The sequence below is a fragment of the Mizuhopecten yessoensis genome, unplaced genomic scaffold, assembly GCF_002113885.1.
Source record: "Mizuhopecten yessoensis strain PY_sf001 unplaced genomic scaffold, ASM211388v2 scaffold8071, whole genome shotgun sequence".
Lineage (NCBI taxonomy): Eukaryota > Metazoa > Mollusca > Bivalvia > Pectinida > Pectinidae > Mizuhopecten > Mizuhopecten yessoensis.
In genome coordinates, this window is record NW_018407364.1 from 1002047 (window position 1) to 1022082 (window position 20036).

A 20036-nucleotide genomic window follows, 5' to 3' on the forward strand; every position below is an offset into this window, starting at 1 on the left:
ATACATTTGTCTGTGTAGTTCTTGTCTGACATCGCTAGCGTCATCCTCCAATCTTATCCGGCGGACGGGCAGGACGATTCCATGCCCCGATACCTATATAGGATGAACAACTTATTACAATGAACACTCCGTTTGTCATTTACTCTACTGATCCACAACACAATAGGCATATAATTAAACATGATATAGACGTGCTTAAACCATTGTGATCAATCCTCATTTAGTCCCGTTAGGTTACTGTTTAGTATGGTTGAGTGAATTTTTTGCAAAGATTTTAACAGTTTTATTTTGTACATTATAAACATTCCATCTTCAAAAAAATATGGTACACGTGTTTGCCTCCTAAGAAATACACACAAAATCAAAATAACATTTTTGGAAAAAAGATTATTCCAAATCGATTCATAATATTGTATATAATGTTAATTTAATATAATATAAATGAAACCCAATTTCGAAAAAAATACAGAAACGAAAAGTGTAGCTTGCCGTGTAGTTATTATGGCAGAGCTGACCCAAATAATTCAATATATAGTTAAACATCTTTCAAATATAAATAAAAATAATTTCATTCAAATCATTACATTCTTCGAATTCAGTTAATCTGTGCAATTGGAATTTGTGATATGAATAATTCATTTTTTTATTACTAATGCAGAGATACCAAAACACAGGATGTTTATACTAGATTACGTGGTTAAATAGGAGGCTCGGGATCGCGAAGACTGGACCAGAATGGGGATAACTATACTAGTCAATCACTGTAACGCGGTATCGACAACATGGGCCCTATGCACTATGTAAAAAGAAAGCAGTAAATATTTCCCTATTGATCAATCTTTAGTCATTTTTAGCTATGCATTATATCATTCTTTATTACAAAGATATTCGAATTAATATTGTTGCATAAATAGGTTAATATCGTTTAAAAATACAAAAAAATATGTTGGGCGGGGGGTGGCGGTACATTCGGAACAGAAAACCGCTTTGAAAAGTTTGTAGAAATTGTTCAGCTAACACTTCGATTTGGAAAGGGCAAGGTGTAGTGTACTTTCTTCCAATAAGAAAAGCTCCGAAACCCTCCGAAACGTGTTTGCTTCTGGTAGCCTGTGAACCTCGTCAGACTTAGAGGTGCTTTTTGATTTATTCATATACAATTTACCCTTCAGCTGTTTTATATATTCAACTGTTTCTTGTACATTGCAAATTAATGTTTTAATCATCAGCATGTGCATAGAATTTCAAGCGTAGGTAAATGACGGGACATTTAGATATGAAATTTGATAGTATGATAAATATGTAATTTGTATTTATTTCATTAAAATAGTAAATTTTAATGTTGCAACAATATGGATACATTTTAGTAGGTTTGCGATGACATGAAGTTTTGGCTTGTAAATTAGTTTATGTAAAAAACAAACTTTTGACATGAAAGCAATGCTTTTCAATCCGTTATAATGGCAAGGTGTCCTGTAAAACGTTATATAATCACAAATAAATGTATATAAAACATCGAGGGGCTGATTCCAAATGAGTTTATCATATCATTTGAATTGAAATGATTGAAAAGTTTATTTTTGTTACACATTTGTTAAATAAATATGGTATACAGCTGTGATTCAGATAAATTCATATTCCAGTTATTGTTATTATTTATATACGTTCTGTAAGCATTTCGTAATAATACCATGTAATGGGTGATGGTGTTTTTTGTCGCATTTGAATCAATTTATTTTCAAAGACGATAGATATGTACAGTATAATATGTTATGATTTCAAATTAATTGAGTTTCACACTGAATATGAATAATATCATTAGCAGAAAATGATAAATATCGCTACTCATATACTTTTTAATCTATCTTCTTCTTATAAGTATTTGATTGTTTTCTATAAATTTAATTAGGACACCATTTTGTGTGTAATACTTAAGCGCTATGTTTAGCACTTTTACTGTTTTGAAATATGCTACAATCAAAACAGATGAGATAATATTCTTATATTGATAACAAGTATACACACTCTAATGTGTTAGGATAAGATTTCTTGTGTGCGTGTGTGATTCGTATGGAAAACCCTTACGTTTCCACAAGTTCGAAAAAATCTATAAACTGATCTGTCACAGAAATACAGCTTAATATTTTATTTTATCTCATAATGTACTGTGATATCCAGTAAATATACCCATGTCATATTTTTTTGCGTATCAACTCATGTAATATGACCTATCAGCCCTGTGATTGGTTGTACGTTTCAATTGTTTCAATTGTAACGTCACGCCTAGAACAAGTACATGACGTCACAGACTGGAGACGAAATCGCGGCTTTTTACATTTCAAGGTTTCATGAAAATTGTTGTTTATTCTGTGATAAAAATGATTTTACATTCGTTTTTATTTCATATGAAATTTATGAAACTCGTCACGAGTTTTTCATTTTCGCTCGCCAGAGGCTCGCTTAATTAAAAAATTCTTAGACTCGTTTTATAAACCTCATATGAAATGGAAACTCATGTAAGATCCTATATGTAAACCAAGAATAAATAAGGATGAATCAATATATCTATATTTCAAAGCATCTGCTTAGTGATAAAGTAATGCTACGGCTGCTAGTAAACAGTCTTGAAATCAAAGACTTCCGCGGATGCGTTGATGTGCTAAATTACGTCAGCGCTTATATGCCACGCGGTTTGAAATTGATTGAGCTAAAATATGTACGCATACGGCAATATGCGTATTATCTTATATTGATGATGAACATTAAAGTGTTATTGAATTGCTTTTTTTTTTTTATGTCAAGCAATCAATACTATATTGGAATTATATCATTTACAGAGGGATTCAAGCAGTAGAATAACACTTTATATTATAGTCTATGTAAAATATATTATTTATAGTACACTGATAAAAAATGCTAGAATGACTGATTGCAAAAAATATCCATCGATATACTATCACATCATTTTTAGTTGTCTTTGATATTCAAAAGTTTGTTCATTCATTTAAAGAAAAAAAGGAAACATGATTTGTTAAAGAGCCATAAGCAGTTTTAATTTTGCAAACACGACAATCTGTGCTGAGAAAAAATAAAACAAGACTCAATTTTTGTGCGAAAACATTTTTTGAATGATTTTATCTATGCGTTACACGTTGAAACATAAATCCACATACATTTCTGGATTAACCTTTTTTTTTCGATGTCTAGTTGAACATATCATTCCCACTATTCCATGCGATTTGTTTACAGTTATAACGGTGTGTTATAAATTAACCTATAAATCAAAGGCAGACAGGCAATGTAACTGATATAACACATATATCGGAGAATATGTTAAACTTGCAATACATGACAATCTATGCTTAATATTTTGTCATCTGTTGTTCGGGCAATATTCCAGCCACGGACTATAGAAGTACGCATGGCACTGACTTGTGCAATAAGAAACATCATTTTTTTGTATTTTATTGCCTTTAATTCACATATATTATGTCATGGAGGTTGTAATGAAGAATAACACTAACGAAGTTTCAGATTGATTTAATTTAGCTCCTGTTTCAGGGAACAGGTCAGGTCTACTAGATCGAATGTCATTTCAGAATCAGTAAATAATCATATGTAATTTTAAAAGAAACTAGTAGTTGTTGTTTTTAAAGTTTAATGCGTCAAAATTTAATTTCCCAAGGTCAAATTTTTTAAAATTAGATAAGTAGATCGGAGGGAAGCTACGGTGTTAATTTAGTCTCGTATCCATTCCGCTTCGATATCAAGTACTGTGTAAATGGGAATAAAACATGGGCAATAAAATTGTAGAAATGCCTAGAGAATAGGCCAATATCCCAGTAATCTTGTGACTTTATTGCTCGATTTCTTTATCAATTAGTTCATTTTTCTAAAGAGCAATCCCTGTTGTAGGAAAGACAAAAAAATAGCGTTTGAAAACTGCCGAACCAAGAAACTGTTCATTGTAATCATTCAGATTGCATTTAGCAATTACATATACATAGCTTGTTCCCAAGATGGCGTAAGTTACTACCGGGACACTTGTCCAAACGCTGGTAGGCCTTAGAACAGTGTTTAATTGGCCAAAAGATTAACAAAGGATAACGATGGGTTCCGTTCCCCGTCACGTCTCTCTTCGATTGGAAGCTTAAACAAGTCATCATGGCGTAGAGGGCGATAGCGCAGCGCTGTAACGGAGGGAGGGAGATCGTTATTATATTTAAATATTGATCGGAACACAGCTTCACCGCCTCTCCGATCGAATGCTCCAATGAAATTCGAGTAACCAGAGGAGTATATGATATGGATGCCCTATCATAATTTAATCAGGTTCTCCATAAATAAATGTCCCAGGAGTTTGGTAAATTTCTCACTTTGTAAACTTCATCAATACTCATTTATACTAATCAAAATATAGCGACCGGGACAAGAGTAATTTGCTAAAACATAAGTTCTCTCTAGTATACCTTATATGTCTCGGGTTTAGCAGAGCGAGCATTTAACTGGTTTGGGCATTGACCACAGCGTGAAAGTATAAGTATACAAGTCACTACGTGGAAAAACACAGCTTCTTTGACCCACACCGCCGATTTGGCAACACGAGAGCACATCATCCGAAGGAACAGTCTGTCACCAACCTCGGCACTATGGAGTACTCCTATTTGGGACAAAACAGTTTCGATACCAACTGTGGTATACCCGGAATGGAAAATCCTCTGGCGAGCTGTAATATTCCATGTACCTACGGAGATACCAACCCCTTTGGCCAAATGGCTGCCCAAGGGTATCGATACAATGGGGTGCGGACCTTTCCCCCAAATCCTGCTATAACCTCAGCTAGTTGTAGCATGGTACCTCGCCCCCGAGACCACTCTCAGCCTCCGGTTTTCCCGACTGGTAAGTAAAGTGGATTTTACAGTTTATATTGCACAGCCATTGTTGAGTGAAATAAGATTTGGGGCAAGAAAATTGTTTTACGTTCGTCTAACTGTGTTAGCGGCGTCTACTTAGCGCTGCTGATTGGAAGCAAATTGGATTACTTAATGTGGAAATACACATTTTACATAATTTTCGCTCTAGCTGAAAATTTTCTATTTATTTACGAGGTAAAATTGATATAAACAGCAAAAATTGTTGGAAATTAAATAAGGAGACAGTTCTTTTCACTACAGATTTGTGTGGACTGAATTAACTCCGTTAAACCGCAAGCCGACAGATAATAAGACTACGGTCGCTGGTAATAGCAAGAAAATATAATTTGGTTGGTTTCAGCATCATTTTTGCATTCATAATCACGTTTGTGGATTTAGATTTTATTGAAAATATTAAATAACCTTTCCCGGCTCATCTTCGTCAAAAGTAATTTGTTTAGTTTATTGGATCTTCGTTCGGCAAACCGGGGATGGATACGTTCAGAAAAGTGTCATTTTCGATTTGTTCCCCAATAGACGATTACTTCGATCCAAGTATATGACAAGAACATTTGAATGCTTTTTCATTTTTGTATCGAATTTCTCATTGTATATAGTAATAATAATTGTAGTTTTATGCTTAGAGCTTTCAAGTCTTATCAACACAGGAGTCGGATAAAATTGGTTTTATTTGATAAAACATTATTACAGCTAGGGGATTGCTTTCAGCCCAAAACGTTTACGTGATACTGATATAGCGCATTGACAACTATGAATAAAGGAGAAAATAGTTGATTTGCTATTTATAAACATATATGAATCTATTAAACTATAAAAAGGAAGGGAACAACTGTTATGTTCTTTAGAAGCCCAATGGAACTATACATATGCACAACGACTTATTGCTGTTGTCATTTACTAATAATATTCTTATATTAAATTAAATTTGTTTTTTAGACATTGTGTGTATGAATATAATTGTAATATCATGTGTTTAGATAAGTTCAATTATCAACCGTTCACCTTTTGATCTCTCTATTTATAGATTGTTTTACTGTTAATTGTATTATTTTGTTGTAAATATTGATTTTTGATTAAGTAAACTCCCATAGGGAATGCTGTAATTTTGAATTAAATTCAAAAGAAAAAAATGTGTAAGTTTCTGATATTTTTCTTTATTTTAATCCGCGCATTATCCTTATGTTTAATATCATTTGATCCGGATATGTCTAGACTTTTAATTTCTATTATCTATGACGGCTGTTAGGATCAAATATTGCAATTTCAATATCTATAATTCAATGTAACCCTTCTCAAATTGAAACAAAAAAGTACCTTCTACAATTTCTTGCGGACAACACGACTAAATTTATCATATGACATAATTATTTTAAGAAGTTATTACTAGTATCATGTCACTCTCAATTAACGTAGATTACTTATTGTTAAATATAATATACCTGACTCTCCTGACAGCGAGTAAGTGTTAGTAAGACGGGGACATTGTCTTTGATGTCTAAATAGAGCTTTATGGGTTTATCTCGTGTGTTAATAATGCAGACTTAATTTTTTTGTTTACCTGTGTTTTGTAGTGTACCGAAGAATGCATGAAAACCAGCATAGGGAGACATACAACGGTATTAATTTATGTTTATTTATACTTTCGTAAACAAAATCTTATACTTTTTACTTTGTTTGAACTAATATACAATATATATTTAATAAAGGCTTTTGAACCGTTAAGGAATTATCTGTAAATTAATTTGACATTTTGATATTGCATAAAATCTACGCATCCTTATTAAAATAAAAGCAGTGCCATTATTATACAACATGTGTAATTAATTACCAATTTCTAATTATTTATTTATTAATGATAGAATTTATAGATCAGACTAGCTAGTTTGGCAGAGAAATGTGTCTATTATCAAATGCACAGCATATCTGTCTTGGGAATATCGCTGAAATTCAATCGATCAAATACGAGACTCTATATCAAATTATTTAACATTCTTCCATCATCAGCTGAAAATTAATACTTTCTAAAGCAAAAGACGACAACAATTATATAAACGCTATGAATCCTTCATTATTGATATTATGCATAAAATATGTAGCGTGTTCATTATTTTATCTATTCTGATTTGTGATATAACGGATGTCGGACTATCATTTTTGATAGCGCTAGTTAAGGTTATCAGTAAAAATGCGAAATGATTTTGAATGTGAAAACATGCAACACAGGGACAATTAAACGAAAATGAGGTTGAAGTAGTAACACAAACAGACAGTATTATTAAAAATCTAATCAAGCGAAATGCCTGCACCTTGTTGTTTCAGTAACTATGCTTTTCGGAAAATAATTGGAAAATATAAAGAACTTTGCTAAATGTTTAATTAAATGAGACCCCTAGTCTCTCCCCTATCATTAGGACATTACGAACGACTGACACTAAAAGAATTTGTGAACAGCTTTTGGAATCGATTGAAGAGGGAGTTTCGTAAGCCCGGTTCAATGTAATTATTTTCACAAAGAGATAACGGCAATATTTCATACAGGGAGTTGCTATAATGGTAAAATACTAATACATAAAACGGTTAATTGGTATTGAATTCCTGATTCAATATATCATGAAGTTCTCTCACACAGTTGTATGTTTTTAAATACATTTCAAGATATATAATACGGTTCAATGATAACAAAAAAACACGAAACCTTGAGGAATAGGTGATTGGAATTTGTAATTAAAATAAATTTGGACAGAGCTTAAAACATCTACCAGGGTCATTGTTTAACATACTATAAATACAATCACATTTCACTTATTCTGATAGTAGCCATGTTTTGCATATTATCCTGAAAATATTCTTTCTCGATACAATTGTGTCTTTATGAATTACAAATTAAGGTCTTAACTTACTACGTTGTGATAGCTGAAATTAAAATATAAAATGTTAGATACATAATTTACTGTCATTGATAAAAAAATATAATTCGAATATTTTAATACAGATTCCGACATAATAAACTATAAAGTAAAACAACTATTTGCCACCAATTTATTTGTCCGGCGACAACATTCTAACTTTCAGCTTGGTATTGCTTCAATGAAAAATGAAAACAAAACAAACAAACAAATAAATAAATAAACACAAAAACAAAAACAATCCTACATTCGTAACTATATATGTGTTTTGAAGTAAATGTAATAGAAATATTCCGAGGCAGTTTATTGGGTTTAAAATAATATATATTTTGGATCGATTTTATTTTCTGCATGTTGTTCAATATGACAAATGTGGAGATATTAATTACGGCAATATAGGTTCGCAATATATTTCGAGCTAGTTAAATGTTATGTATTGTTTTATGAAATATATAACGTTTATAAACATATTTCATAATCATCAATGGATCATTCAAGATATTTCCAACTTAGTTTTTAAAATAGTCAAATATATGTGTTTTAAATGATCAGAATTTTATTTTTTAATATACTTTAGGAGATATTTATTTATTCTATGCCATTACGTTAAGTTTATTATTTACACATAACTCCGATTTATAGTGCATTGCATTGATAATGATTACATATGATTGAAGCACACTTGTGCAGTTATGAACTCTGAATACAAAGCGATTTCCTAAGAAGATATTTAAACAATACATATTTTAAAAAAATGTAAATGGGTAGGGAACATTAAGATTTAAAAAAAAAATGCGCACGAAAGTTTTCGATAATTGCATTCGACGATTGCCGCTTTACATTCGAAATCCTTCTGTGGATTATTCCCCTAGTGTTTGAAAAAAGTTGTTATGTAAACTGGATAAGGCAGAGTAAAAATGTTAACACTTGAGCGTACAATGGTGTGACGTTTATGGTTTAGCTATATATTGTTTTCTATAATGTTGAAACGGTAGCATTTTAATGTGACGGAGTGCGCTGTTGATTCACAGGATTCTCCGGCATTACTGTGCTGAGATTTACCCCCTACCTACCAGGAGAGTTATATAATCGTATTACTGTATGTAGCATATGTTTTCGTTTCTCCATCCCATTGTTCTTAAACGAAAAAACCCAGCACGCTTGTGCAATCTATTTCTAGATTAAAAATCTAAAAACATCCCCGATAATGATGCCGTTATAAGATCCTATTATAAACACACAATATTATAAGTATTAAATAAAACAAATATTAAGTTAAAAGTTTTCTACTTCAAATTAGTTGTCATGCAATGTGATACAAACTGCGATATGACAGCCTTTAACCCTATCAAATCTATACTTTTTATTTCTGAAATATATACAAATGTTTTCCAAAACATCTGTCAATATAGCTATACTTTATTTATTTTAATGGTAAATTTAATCTACATTCAAGTTTAGGAATTGCCATGGAATGTGGAATCTGAAGATATATTCAAATTTGGTCAACTGTTTCATATCATCATACCGTTAAGGTTACTGATGAAATATATTATTTCCAGTGCAAAATGTGAAGTGTTTTATGAATTTTATTTAGAAACTATGTACAGTGTGAGGTTGTGTGTTGTTTGTATGATTGTAGAATGCAACAAACATCTCGAAAAATACATTAAATGGACATCCGTTTATTCTGTTGTTTCCAGTTGTCGTCAGTAGTTGCTTTTCAGTAGGGTGATGTCAGTAGTTTATTGCGAGTATTTTGTTGGCAGTAGTTAATTGTCAGCAGGTCGTTGTAAGTAGTTTGTTGTCGGTATTACGTTGTAAGTAGTTTGTTGTCGGTGTTTTGTTGTAAGTAGTTTTTTGTCGGTATTTTGTTTTAAGTAGTTTGTTGTCGGTATTTTGTCGTAAGTAGTTTGTTGTCGGTAGGTTATTGTCAGTTGGTTGTTGTCGGTATTTCGTTGTAAGTATTTTTTTTGTCGGTATTTTGTCGTTAGTAGATTAATTTCAGTAGGCTATTGTCAGCAGGTTGTTGTCGGTATTTTGTTGTGAGAAGTTTGTTGTCGGTAGATTACTTTCAGTAGGTTGTTGTCAGTTGGTTGTTTTAAGGAAATGGTTATAAGTGGGTTTTTATCAGTAGACTTTGGTAAGCTGTTTTTGGCAAGGAGTGTGATTCTGATCCATTAACATCAGAAAGCAATACACTTAAAACACAAGAAAAACTCTTTTTTCATACATCTCATTGTCTCGTGATAACTTTTATGCTGTGAAACCTGTGGTAATCTACGTTTATTTTAATGTATTTCGGTTTCAACACATAGACGGTGTATATATCTTTTCAATGTAGTCGAACTAGGTCCCATGTCAGGTTAAGTTCTAGGTAAGGCAGCGGGAAACCGTTTCCTCATTATGTTCACGTCTTCCGATTGCGTGCATGGGCTTATTTTAAGTATTTTTTAGTGTGCTGTTTCGTCTCCCACGATACGGCTTTATATCGACAAAGCTTACCGAAAATCTTACAATTCAAAAGATTTTCTTTTTTAAAAAACTAAATACATATACATGTATTTTACCAACTCTAGTCAAATTGGAATAGTCACATTTCATACTGAATATAGAAGGAGCTTAAATCATTCTTGTTTAGCTTAGACAAGAAGATTAAAATAAAATACTAAAAAATAGCATAAAAAATATTTAGTATAAACAGAGTGAGCCATATGGAGAAGAGTTATGATCTGAACCATGTTATACATTGTATTTTTTTCGTTTACCATTCCAACATGCTGTCGGCTTTTATTCCAGCATTGTGTTGAAGTTCATTTCTCTAACGTATAATGTGAATTGATGCTGTAACATAATGGCGCTTTGTAGAGGTGTAAAGAACTGTATTTACGCTGGCATTGGTGAAAGAACGGTTTAATTACGAGTCCTTAATCCAGTATGTCTTATCAGGCAAAGCAGTGCTTGCTCGTGGTTTGAGCAAAATGTCCTTGGAAGTTGTACGTGTCCTTCGTAATTCTTTAGAGACGTCAGTGGCCTTACATTACGACTTTTGTTGGATACCTGTTTTGTTTTGTTTGGTAATATATTTAAGACATTTCTAGTTTTATGGCACTTGACTCTCACCGTCTTTATTTTTACCCACCTAGATTAAACTAATTGAAGATTTAGTAGGATTGCAATATCTAAATCTAGTCATGAGAACTAATCATCATATTTCATGAATTTAAGCCAATTTCTCTATACGTTTATACTATTTTTATGGGTGTTTGAATGTGCACTTTTTTGTGAGTGGGTAATAGCCGGCTTTTTATGTTAATAATGGTGTCAAACGATTCGGAATGATATAAAATGGTTATATAATCTATGTATAACTAACTAAATATAATATATTAAATATCTGATATAGTTTTAATGGGCTTTTTTGGCGCCATATTTTGTAAACTCAGATACTATAAGATAATATACACTTGTAATAAAACGATGCACACATGCATGCTGACATAGATACATAAAAGCAGGTCATGTTTTATTGTATGACAATATCGGTGAACTTAATTTAAAAACATTTTTGCAGACTGTTTTTAGTATACTTAAAATGTTCATGGTGATGTAAATGTTCTGTAAATATAATTTTTGCTGATAAAAGTCTTACATAAGGGTCTTAGAATACTGTCCATGACCACGTGTTTGGCGTTCAGTAAATAAACAAACTAACAATCCAAACAGGCAATCCAAAAAGTAAACAACTAACAAGCAGGTTGCTTGGGGTATGGTTAGTCGAAAAAAACCCACCAGTAATGCAAAAAAAAAAGAAGAAGATGATATCCGTTCTGTGGTATGTTATTTCCCGGTAAATCTATTAGGCGTCTGTACCTTTTAACTTACTTAAGATTAGTATTGCATTTGTGCTCTATATGTACCGTATATGTGAGAACATCAGTCACGGTGTTAGGTTGCCAAGTCTGACTAGCAAACAAACGTATACATTATTTTTGCAACGCTTTTAATTTTCTAGAAACACACCTATTCCATTCGTGATTGCTGTAAGGTTTTCTGATATTGTTTTATCCGATTCCGGTGTCTTACTTTCTCACATAATACTTGTCGTGCTAGTGTGTTGTATATTGCACTGCGAATGGCAATCTCCCACGGAGATACATCCTCAGAGACCCTGTGTACCTATGTCTCTCTGCTCCACTACCATCGACCTAAAATCGGTATCAAACTAACGTTACATGAAGACAATATCATAATTAGATCATTGTGATATCAGTATATCATACAGAATTGATAAATTGAATATAATTTCCCTCGCGACAGATCAAGATATCTATTCCTATATAGACAGATAAATGGTCAGGTTTATATATATATCTGTTTACAAGGCAACCTAATGACGTTTAATCAAAGAATTCAAAGACTTATTGATCAAATTGTCTGCCTTTCTGCTTGTGATTTTATCTTATTCTTACTTCCCATGAATTGTAACTATACCGATCACGCCATAGCGGTTTTCTCTCTCTCTCTCTCTCTCTCAGAACGTTATTTTTTTTGTATTGCATTCGTCATATGTACTTATTTGGTTATGAGGGGGGGTGGGTCGTAAATTAGGTGAAAAATGACGACTCAATGTAAATTTTAAAAACTTTATTATACACAAATGGGTTACTATCACTTTAGCTCATCACTTTTAATGATTCCAATCGAAACTGCCATGTGCTAATAATTTTAAAATTCTTTCTCAACTTAATTTCTTTGACGATCGTCTAACTGAGTACGTAGTGAATAATTTATATTTTAATGTTTTTAAATCGCATACGTTAAAGCGTGACTATTTACACAATGTTGCCGTATTACCATAATGTGTCCAATGTTTCTGTGGGTGCGTCTATTATTGACAGAATATCAAATATGTTAGATGTCATGGAGTTTTAATTTGATATGTGACCTCCATATCTACAGATATTTATGAAATTGAAAATATCTTTCACGTTTTAATGAAAATTTATTGATGAATATGTAAAAAAATATTATATTTAAGTAAAGGAGTAAAAGTCGATTCGGGAATATAGGAAGATTGTTTCCTTGAGTGACAAAGCTAATTGTTTTAATTCAATAACTGTCCTGTATTCACACAGAAAACTGGTTTCCAAATATAATGAATAATGATAAGCTCCGATCGAGAGTCTACAAGAATCTATGCATTAATTGGTTCCGTCTAAATATCTCTAATCGTGACTCTTGTATTAAGTGTTATTAAGCAGAGAATAACATTTTAGTTTACGACCGATGTAGCCGAACATGATTGAGGAGACTGGGTTTACAAATAACAATTCCATTTTATTCATACCGCTACACACTGCGATAGAATCACATTATTCCGTCAGTAATAATTTCATAAATATTCTAGATATCCCTCGCTCATAAATAGGAAAACAACCGAACATTATCTGACACCGAACAAATTCGGTGTTTCCTCTTCAGTTTATAGTAGCATCCTACATATTGAAAATGCCAGGATGTGGAAATACTGAGAGCACTTAGCTTTTATGTCTGGCAACATACCTTAGGGCCTCGATACGTGTAACTTCATTTTAGAGTACATTAATTATTTAAGCATGCTGCGGTAATTGTGCACTTCGTTGCGAGCGTAGAATGTTTGGCACTTTTATAGCTCGACTGTCCCGCTATTGTCAAATCGTTAAATTCCTCCAACAATAAAGGCTATTTGACGCCCTACCGCTTACGTAATAATTCATTGAAGGTGATGCCTAGCTATTTTGAGGCACCGAAAGGATTAATTTTTACTAATTCTTGATTTCTATTTTTTATGTTTTGTTAACTAATTTTTCTTAGAACAGATGAGTTTTGTGTTTTTGCTGTGTAAGAAACTGTTTCTGTGGCGGTATATAATCCCCGTCTAATCAGGGCAATCGCAATCGTGATAAAATATTGAAATGTTTCGTAGAGGTACCAAAGGAAAATACTTCTACCTAATTCTATATGTTTTTAAACAAATTATGTTTTTTCGTACTTAAGTCGGGAAAATCTTAATCAAAGAATCAATCCCGCGGTTTTCTATTTTACAGTATGATTTTGGTTTCTTTTTAGAACCTAAACCAGAAAAGTTTTTGAATCAAATGATGTTGAGGAAACTTCTAATTTGAAAGAATATTATAATAGTTCAATTAACTTGGGCTAGCATACAACTATATTCACTTTAGGGAGAACGTAGTTAAAAAATATATAAATAAATAATATAAATAAGACATGTGCATTACCAAGTGTAAGGATATTTTGAAGGAAAAGCATGCTATTATCGTACGTTAGGTTTCGTAAAGAAATCACTCACATAAACATGGTTTGAAATTGACATCCTATCAAGGCATATTAAAACAAATTTACTTGAAGGTAGTAACAGCAAATATGTGATACGTCTGACTGCTACTTACTCACAGATATGAGGACGGTATACCACACTTATGTTTGTATATGTAACCTACCTGCTCACCAGTGTATTGGTAGAAACAATACGCATATGACACTCTGACAAACAACATACGACTAAAGAAATGGTCTGCAACCTATATTGTTATATCTGTTGGTAGATGGCGCTGAATACATAACATCCGTTTCCTGTCTTGTTCACTTGTTCCTTGATACTGAACGTTCAAACTATCATTGTTATTTCTGTGGGGTTTATTGTTTGTCGGTGATAAGAAACACGTGTCTATCAAATGACACTGTTAAAGCTATTTCTGTTCTGTTTTATTCAGGCTAATATGAAATATCAACCAACACAAAGGTGAAATTGGTCAATTTAGCTTACCGACTTTGTTATTAGTGTTTGGTCTAAGTAAAACAGTAGAACGTCGATTATCCGAACCCCGATTCGAACCTTGATAATGTCCCCAATAAATAGGTTGCTTTATTATGACTGGGACTGGGTATCCCCCGTTGATTTCGGCTAATTTGCTCTCGACTGTATTAATCTTGTTTTGATGTAGTATTGCTTTACAGCTCTAACAAAATAATTTCATGCTTTAAATTTTATATTATTTTACAAGATTTTGAAAAATAAATCTATAATTGCAACTGAGCAATATTACTGATTTGTTATATTATTACAAATAATAATAGTAACATTATTATAAATTGATATTAGATAAAAACCATCACAGGAATAGTATTTCCAATTTCATAATTTGCTTAAATGAAACCCCGGAGATTGAACATAAAGGATAAATATGATTAAATAAACACGAATTATAGACGGATAAATAAAATATGTATATCACATAACCTCAGTTGTGATATACATATTTTATTTATTGGTTATTTTGTTGGTTATTTGTTTACTAGTGCCCTTTCAGCGTATATTATAAGAGGATTAATGACATTGACAGGTTAAGTATGACATTTAATACGTGATATATAATCTTTATTTATAAAATAACAAAATTAATTACATATATTTTATCTCATTGATCCTAATTTCTTTATACTTTCTAAATATTATATTTGTCTTAAGAAAGTTAAATTTATTATATCCTTGTACGGTATTTTAATGCATTCAGGAGGATTACGACCTTTTTTTAAATGCATATCTAATGGTTTTATAAAATTACACGGAGGGCCCTCACAGATATATTCCTATTTTTACCATTTATTCTAAAGTAAACTTCAAACTAATTGCCACCTTCAAGTTGCAGTATCAAGGGCTGTAACTTATTCTTGTGTGAGTATTCCAACCGACAACCATACAATGCCAAACGCATCATTATCCATAATGCTCTGTTCGTTTTAAAAGAAACGATCAATCTCATACACCAATCAAGAATTCTGATTACGTGGGTTTTAAAAGTCAACAAATTTATCTTTTGTTGGCCGGTATACTGAAAATGTTGTGACAAATATATCAGCGCTTACTTGTTCTCTAAACCTGTTGATATCCCAGCTATTACCCCTACAACTAGTGCAGTACGAGTCTTTATTTAAACTCTTCTAACATGGTGATGGACCTTTTACGTTCGATATTGTTTCGCGCTCAGTAACCGTTTTATCATTTTGGTTTGGTTGACCCCATCCTTTATATCTTTATACATACACAATGGCTGACAGTGTGTAATTGAAATCACTTATTCTCTAGATATTGCCTATGTGTACTTGACGCCCGTATGTTATAATACCTCTAGATCTTTGTCTCCTAACACAAGTTCACTTCTCTTATATAACTTTTGCAATGATACAGTTTTTAAAAAGTACACACATTCGAGCTACAATGAATGCGGTTTACAACTAATCTCTAATATAGTTACTATAAAACTCTATGCTTTTATGCTATGTTACTCTATACTTTTATAGGTATCAGTGTAATTGTGGTATATTATACTGAAATAAACAATATTGACTTGACTTTAAAATAATAATAATAATGATATACCAGATACAATTCTTGATGTATTTAGTTTACCATACTAACGCATTTCTATATCCTTCTGTATTTCCCAATGTATAACCAAAAAATATTAATAATAACGTTTATTTAAGCAATTTACTTAGAGAAAGACAAATGGGTATGTAAACAAAGATTTATTCAAGTCAGCGAATTTTTCCTTTTCTAGGAATATCTGCAAACTATCTTTTAAATATCTGTGGTATGGAAGTGTAGGTTATAACTAGACGAAGGGTCGTTCATTTCCTTGCCGTTACCTATCCGTCTAGTTAGAAATGTCGCTAAGTGAAAAACTATTTAAGCTGTATGCTCGCAGGAAAAATGAATTGGGGTTTCTGAGTTACTCCGGTCGTTCATTTTGCCACCGACACCTTCGCCAGATGGGTCTCGGCCTTAGCGCGGTGTCGCCTCTCACGCGCGGCTTATATGTAGTTATTGGTCTCAGAACAGCCAATAAATCCACTGTACGTTTTGAGAACCCTGTGTCGTGGTCAACGACACTATATCTTCCTGCCAGTGTCAGCATATCCATTCTTTACGGTCAAAGCGCAATGACAAATCGTCCAAGAAAGTCATATACCCATACTTACCAGACATCTTTGACTAACGTGCTTTTGGCATATACTATAATTATTCATATATATATATATATATATATATATATTAATAACCAACTGTACTTTGTAGAACAAAAAACACATTTATATAAATGTAATATTATATAAGTTTACCAGATACATGTACACTAAGGTTTTGCTTTTAAAATATATTTGTGGACATATTTGCAGATAAAAATGGAGGCAAAGACACCAGGTATTGATTAACGCAAGATAATATAAGATAACATCTTTCAACATTAAAAGCAGTGATCAATATTAAATATTGCTAAATAAAAGATATCTGAAAAAAAGTTAACGTAATAGCAATAACTAACAGAGTAACATATTTTCATTGTGTAAAATAACTAAAACTTTAAAAGAAGTCAGTAACATCTTAGCTAAAAATCCTCCGACAGGTGTAATAGCGACAAGAAGAGTATTGAATAATATAAATGAAAAAAAAAATACTTTCGCAAAAATTGAACACTGCTTTATTTTAACAATGCCGACCGTTATCATACATATCAGATACAAATAAACGGTATTCCATTGCACGAGGGACGATGAATTATGTTTTGAAATAATTTAAGAAATATTCATTGTAATAACGAAATAAATACACAATAATCAATACATTTCAAATCTAATATTAAGTATTGATGAATCTTTCTCAGAATTAAGACAAATATCATAAACATTTCTTAGCGGACACTCACATTGATTTTCTTAGTATTTTATTTAAGAATATTGAGTAATTTGTCCATAGCCGAAGGAGAAATGTTGACTCGAAATCACATTTAATCATTACAAGCTTCCCATCTTTCTTTATTTGGATCGAACTATTTAATCGTGGAACCCTGCTCATTAAATTTGGCCCCAAAATGACAATACCGTGTCAGCATTAATTGTCTATACTATTCCCTAAAACCTCGGATGTCAAACTGGACACAGCATTATTGAGCTATTTACAATGTAATGTGCATTTGTGACTGTCTGCATTGCATGAAAAGTTCGTCCAATTGCTCGAAGGTCTTATTATATAACTCTTCCGTGTGGCGTTTCCAGGAATATAATGATTCCTTGGATGCGATAAAACCATACAACAATTCCTTATTTCATTTAATTATAGCCTCTTTAGAATCGTGAAATTCCTTCATCTGCCATATAATTACGTCATTGAGAATAAGATAATGATTTTATTATTTAAGATTGAAAATCGAAGCGACGTGTAAACTGAGCTATCTATATAATTTATTGAGCAAAGTCATACATCACCGTGCAATAGCATCGCAATAACAGCAGGCACCATGCACTATCAAAGTAGTTTTCTTCTTACAGTTTATGAGAAATATCTCCCAATTGATAAATTTAACTGTATGATATAATTTTAATCTTCGTTTGTTTCATTAATTTATGATCAATAACTTTGGGAGGCTGGCAATAGGTATTTGAGACACTATGGAATACTAACGTTTCGGTTTGGCAAATTACATGCGCTCTTGGTTTACAGTTGCAATATCAATAAACGAGAGTCATTTACAGGAATAATCGCCGTTTTGTCCTCGATCAGATATCGAGAATCACGCGCTACATGAAACGCATTCTATCAAGCATTGCTGACTTTTATTGAGCATCAATCAAGAAAAAATATCAAGCAATTCCCCTAATGTACCTTAGAGATTTGAAGACTAATTAATATATTGCTATGGTTCGCCTTTTCCAGTGGATCAACTAACCAAGATTAATCAAAGTCTGCCTGTAGTTATGGCTCAAATGAAAACGTCATGGACATGGCAATACATTGAGTCTGCACAGGGTTCATATTAAACTTTCGATTAGCTGAGTGGGTAGCTATTTTGTCGCAATTAGCCCTAGACTACAACTACGCTTCACTGAAGCGCCACGCGCTGAAAGATACACGCACGCGCTTCTATAGACGCGTGCTTTTTCCCAGCCAATGATACTCTCGTTAACAAAACCATTTGGACTGGTTGCTTTTTGTGAAGTAATTGATAAAGTTTTCACGCCATTAGATATTCATAAATATAGAAAAGTGCGACATTTCCGCTGTGTTGTAGACAACACCCGCCTCCGTTTGACGAAGGTCCTCTAAGTGATAAGAGCTTTTCAAGCTCAATCGAGTAATATTTGTCCCTTCTTTCCGATTTCAGTTCACTGTGAAAGAAAGATTGACAGTCCTATTGTATAATTTAAGTAGGCGTAGTTCAGGTGTAAAATCTGAACGATGAGCCCCTTGTCGAGGACAAAGAGCAAGTAGGAGACGATGTTATGTTAGGTCAATGTTCTAGTATTACAATACTCATCAGCAGCACGACTTATCCACACCGCTTGCTCTTTGTTAAACACGACGGGTCTTCCTTTAGAATTGTAAATATTTTCATAGCGGTAAATGTTGCTTTCATGATCATTCATGCACGTATTGAGCCTAACTAGTCTGACGTAAACTCAGACTCCCCAGATGTAGTATTATATTCTCCTCAGTGACCGGCCATCAGAGCTGGTCGATTCCTTTGTCTATGAGTCTTTGTTATGAGACACACTGACCATTGTATGAGATGATAAATCAAATAATAAATTTCATTTATCTTTATGATAGTTTTGGTACTGTGCTGTGATCACAGGATACGTACATATCAGTTCGTTGATTTGGGATTACACTTAATTAGATATAGACAATCAAACTTGTGTTTTTACTATTGTTGGTAATTCAAGCATTGATCTTATTGTAATACTCTAATAAAACATAACGGCAAAACGATAATTATATATATGTGTGGTAATATCAGGGAATTATACAGTATTCAAAAACAATTATCAAACAAGTTAAAAATGTTCTACTTTTCTATATCTAAAATAAATTCAGAATATAATAATGTATTTTTAGACTTAATTGAAGTCATTTGATGTGGAAGCGTGGAAGCTTTCACACTAAAAATAAAGAAACAAGTTACCATTCAAGTATATTTAATTCCTTTCCATACGTCTATTGAGAATATATTGATGCATAAACATGTTAATTGGTTTATTCCATATTAATATGCAAGGAAATGTTTATAATGAGTCAAATTCCTTCCATCAGTAAGCTCCGAGACATAATCATTAACAATTAAAAGAGCATATCATA

The 20036-nt window shown here is 32.4% G+C and overlaps 1 protein-coding gene across 1 annotated transcript in view; it reads left to right on the forward strand.

The window, feature by feature from the left end:
* Positions 1-4429: 4429 nt before the first annotated feature.
* The window catches only part of LOC110454873 (paired mesoderm homeobox protein 2B-like), a 39088-nt gene continuing 23481 nt past the window's right edge, over positions 4430-20036 (forward strand). The window contains exon 1 of the mRNA XM_021504625.1: positions 4430-4896. Within this exon, the coding sequence (XP_021360300.1) occupies positions 4647-4896 (250 nt within the window). The 5' untranslated portion in view covers positions 4430-4646. The remainder of the gene's footprint in view (positions 4897-20036) is intronic.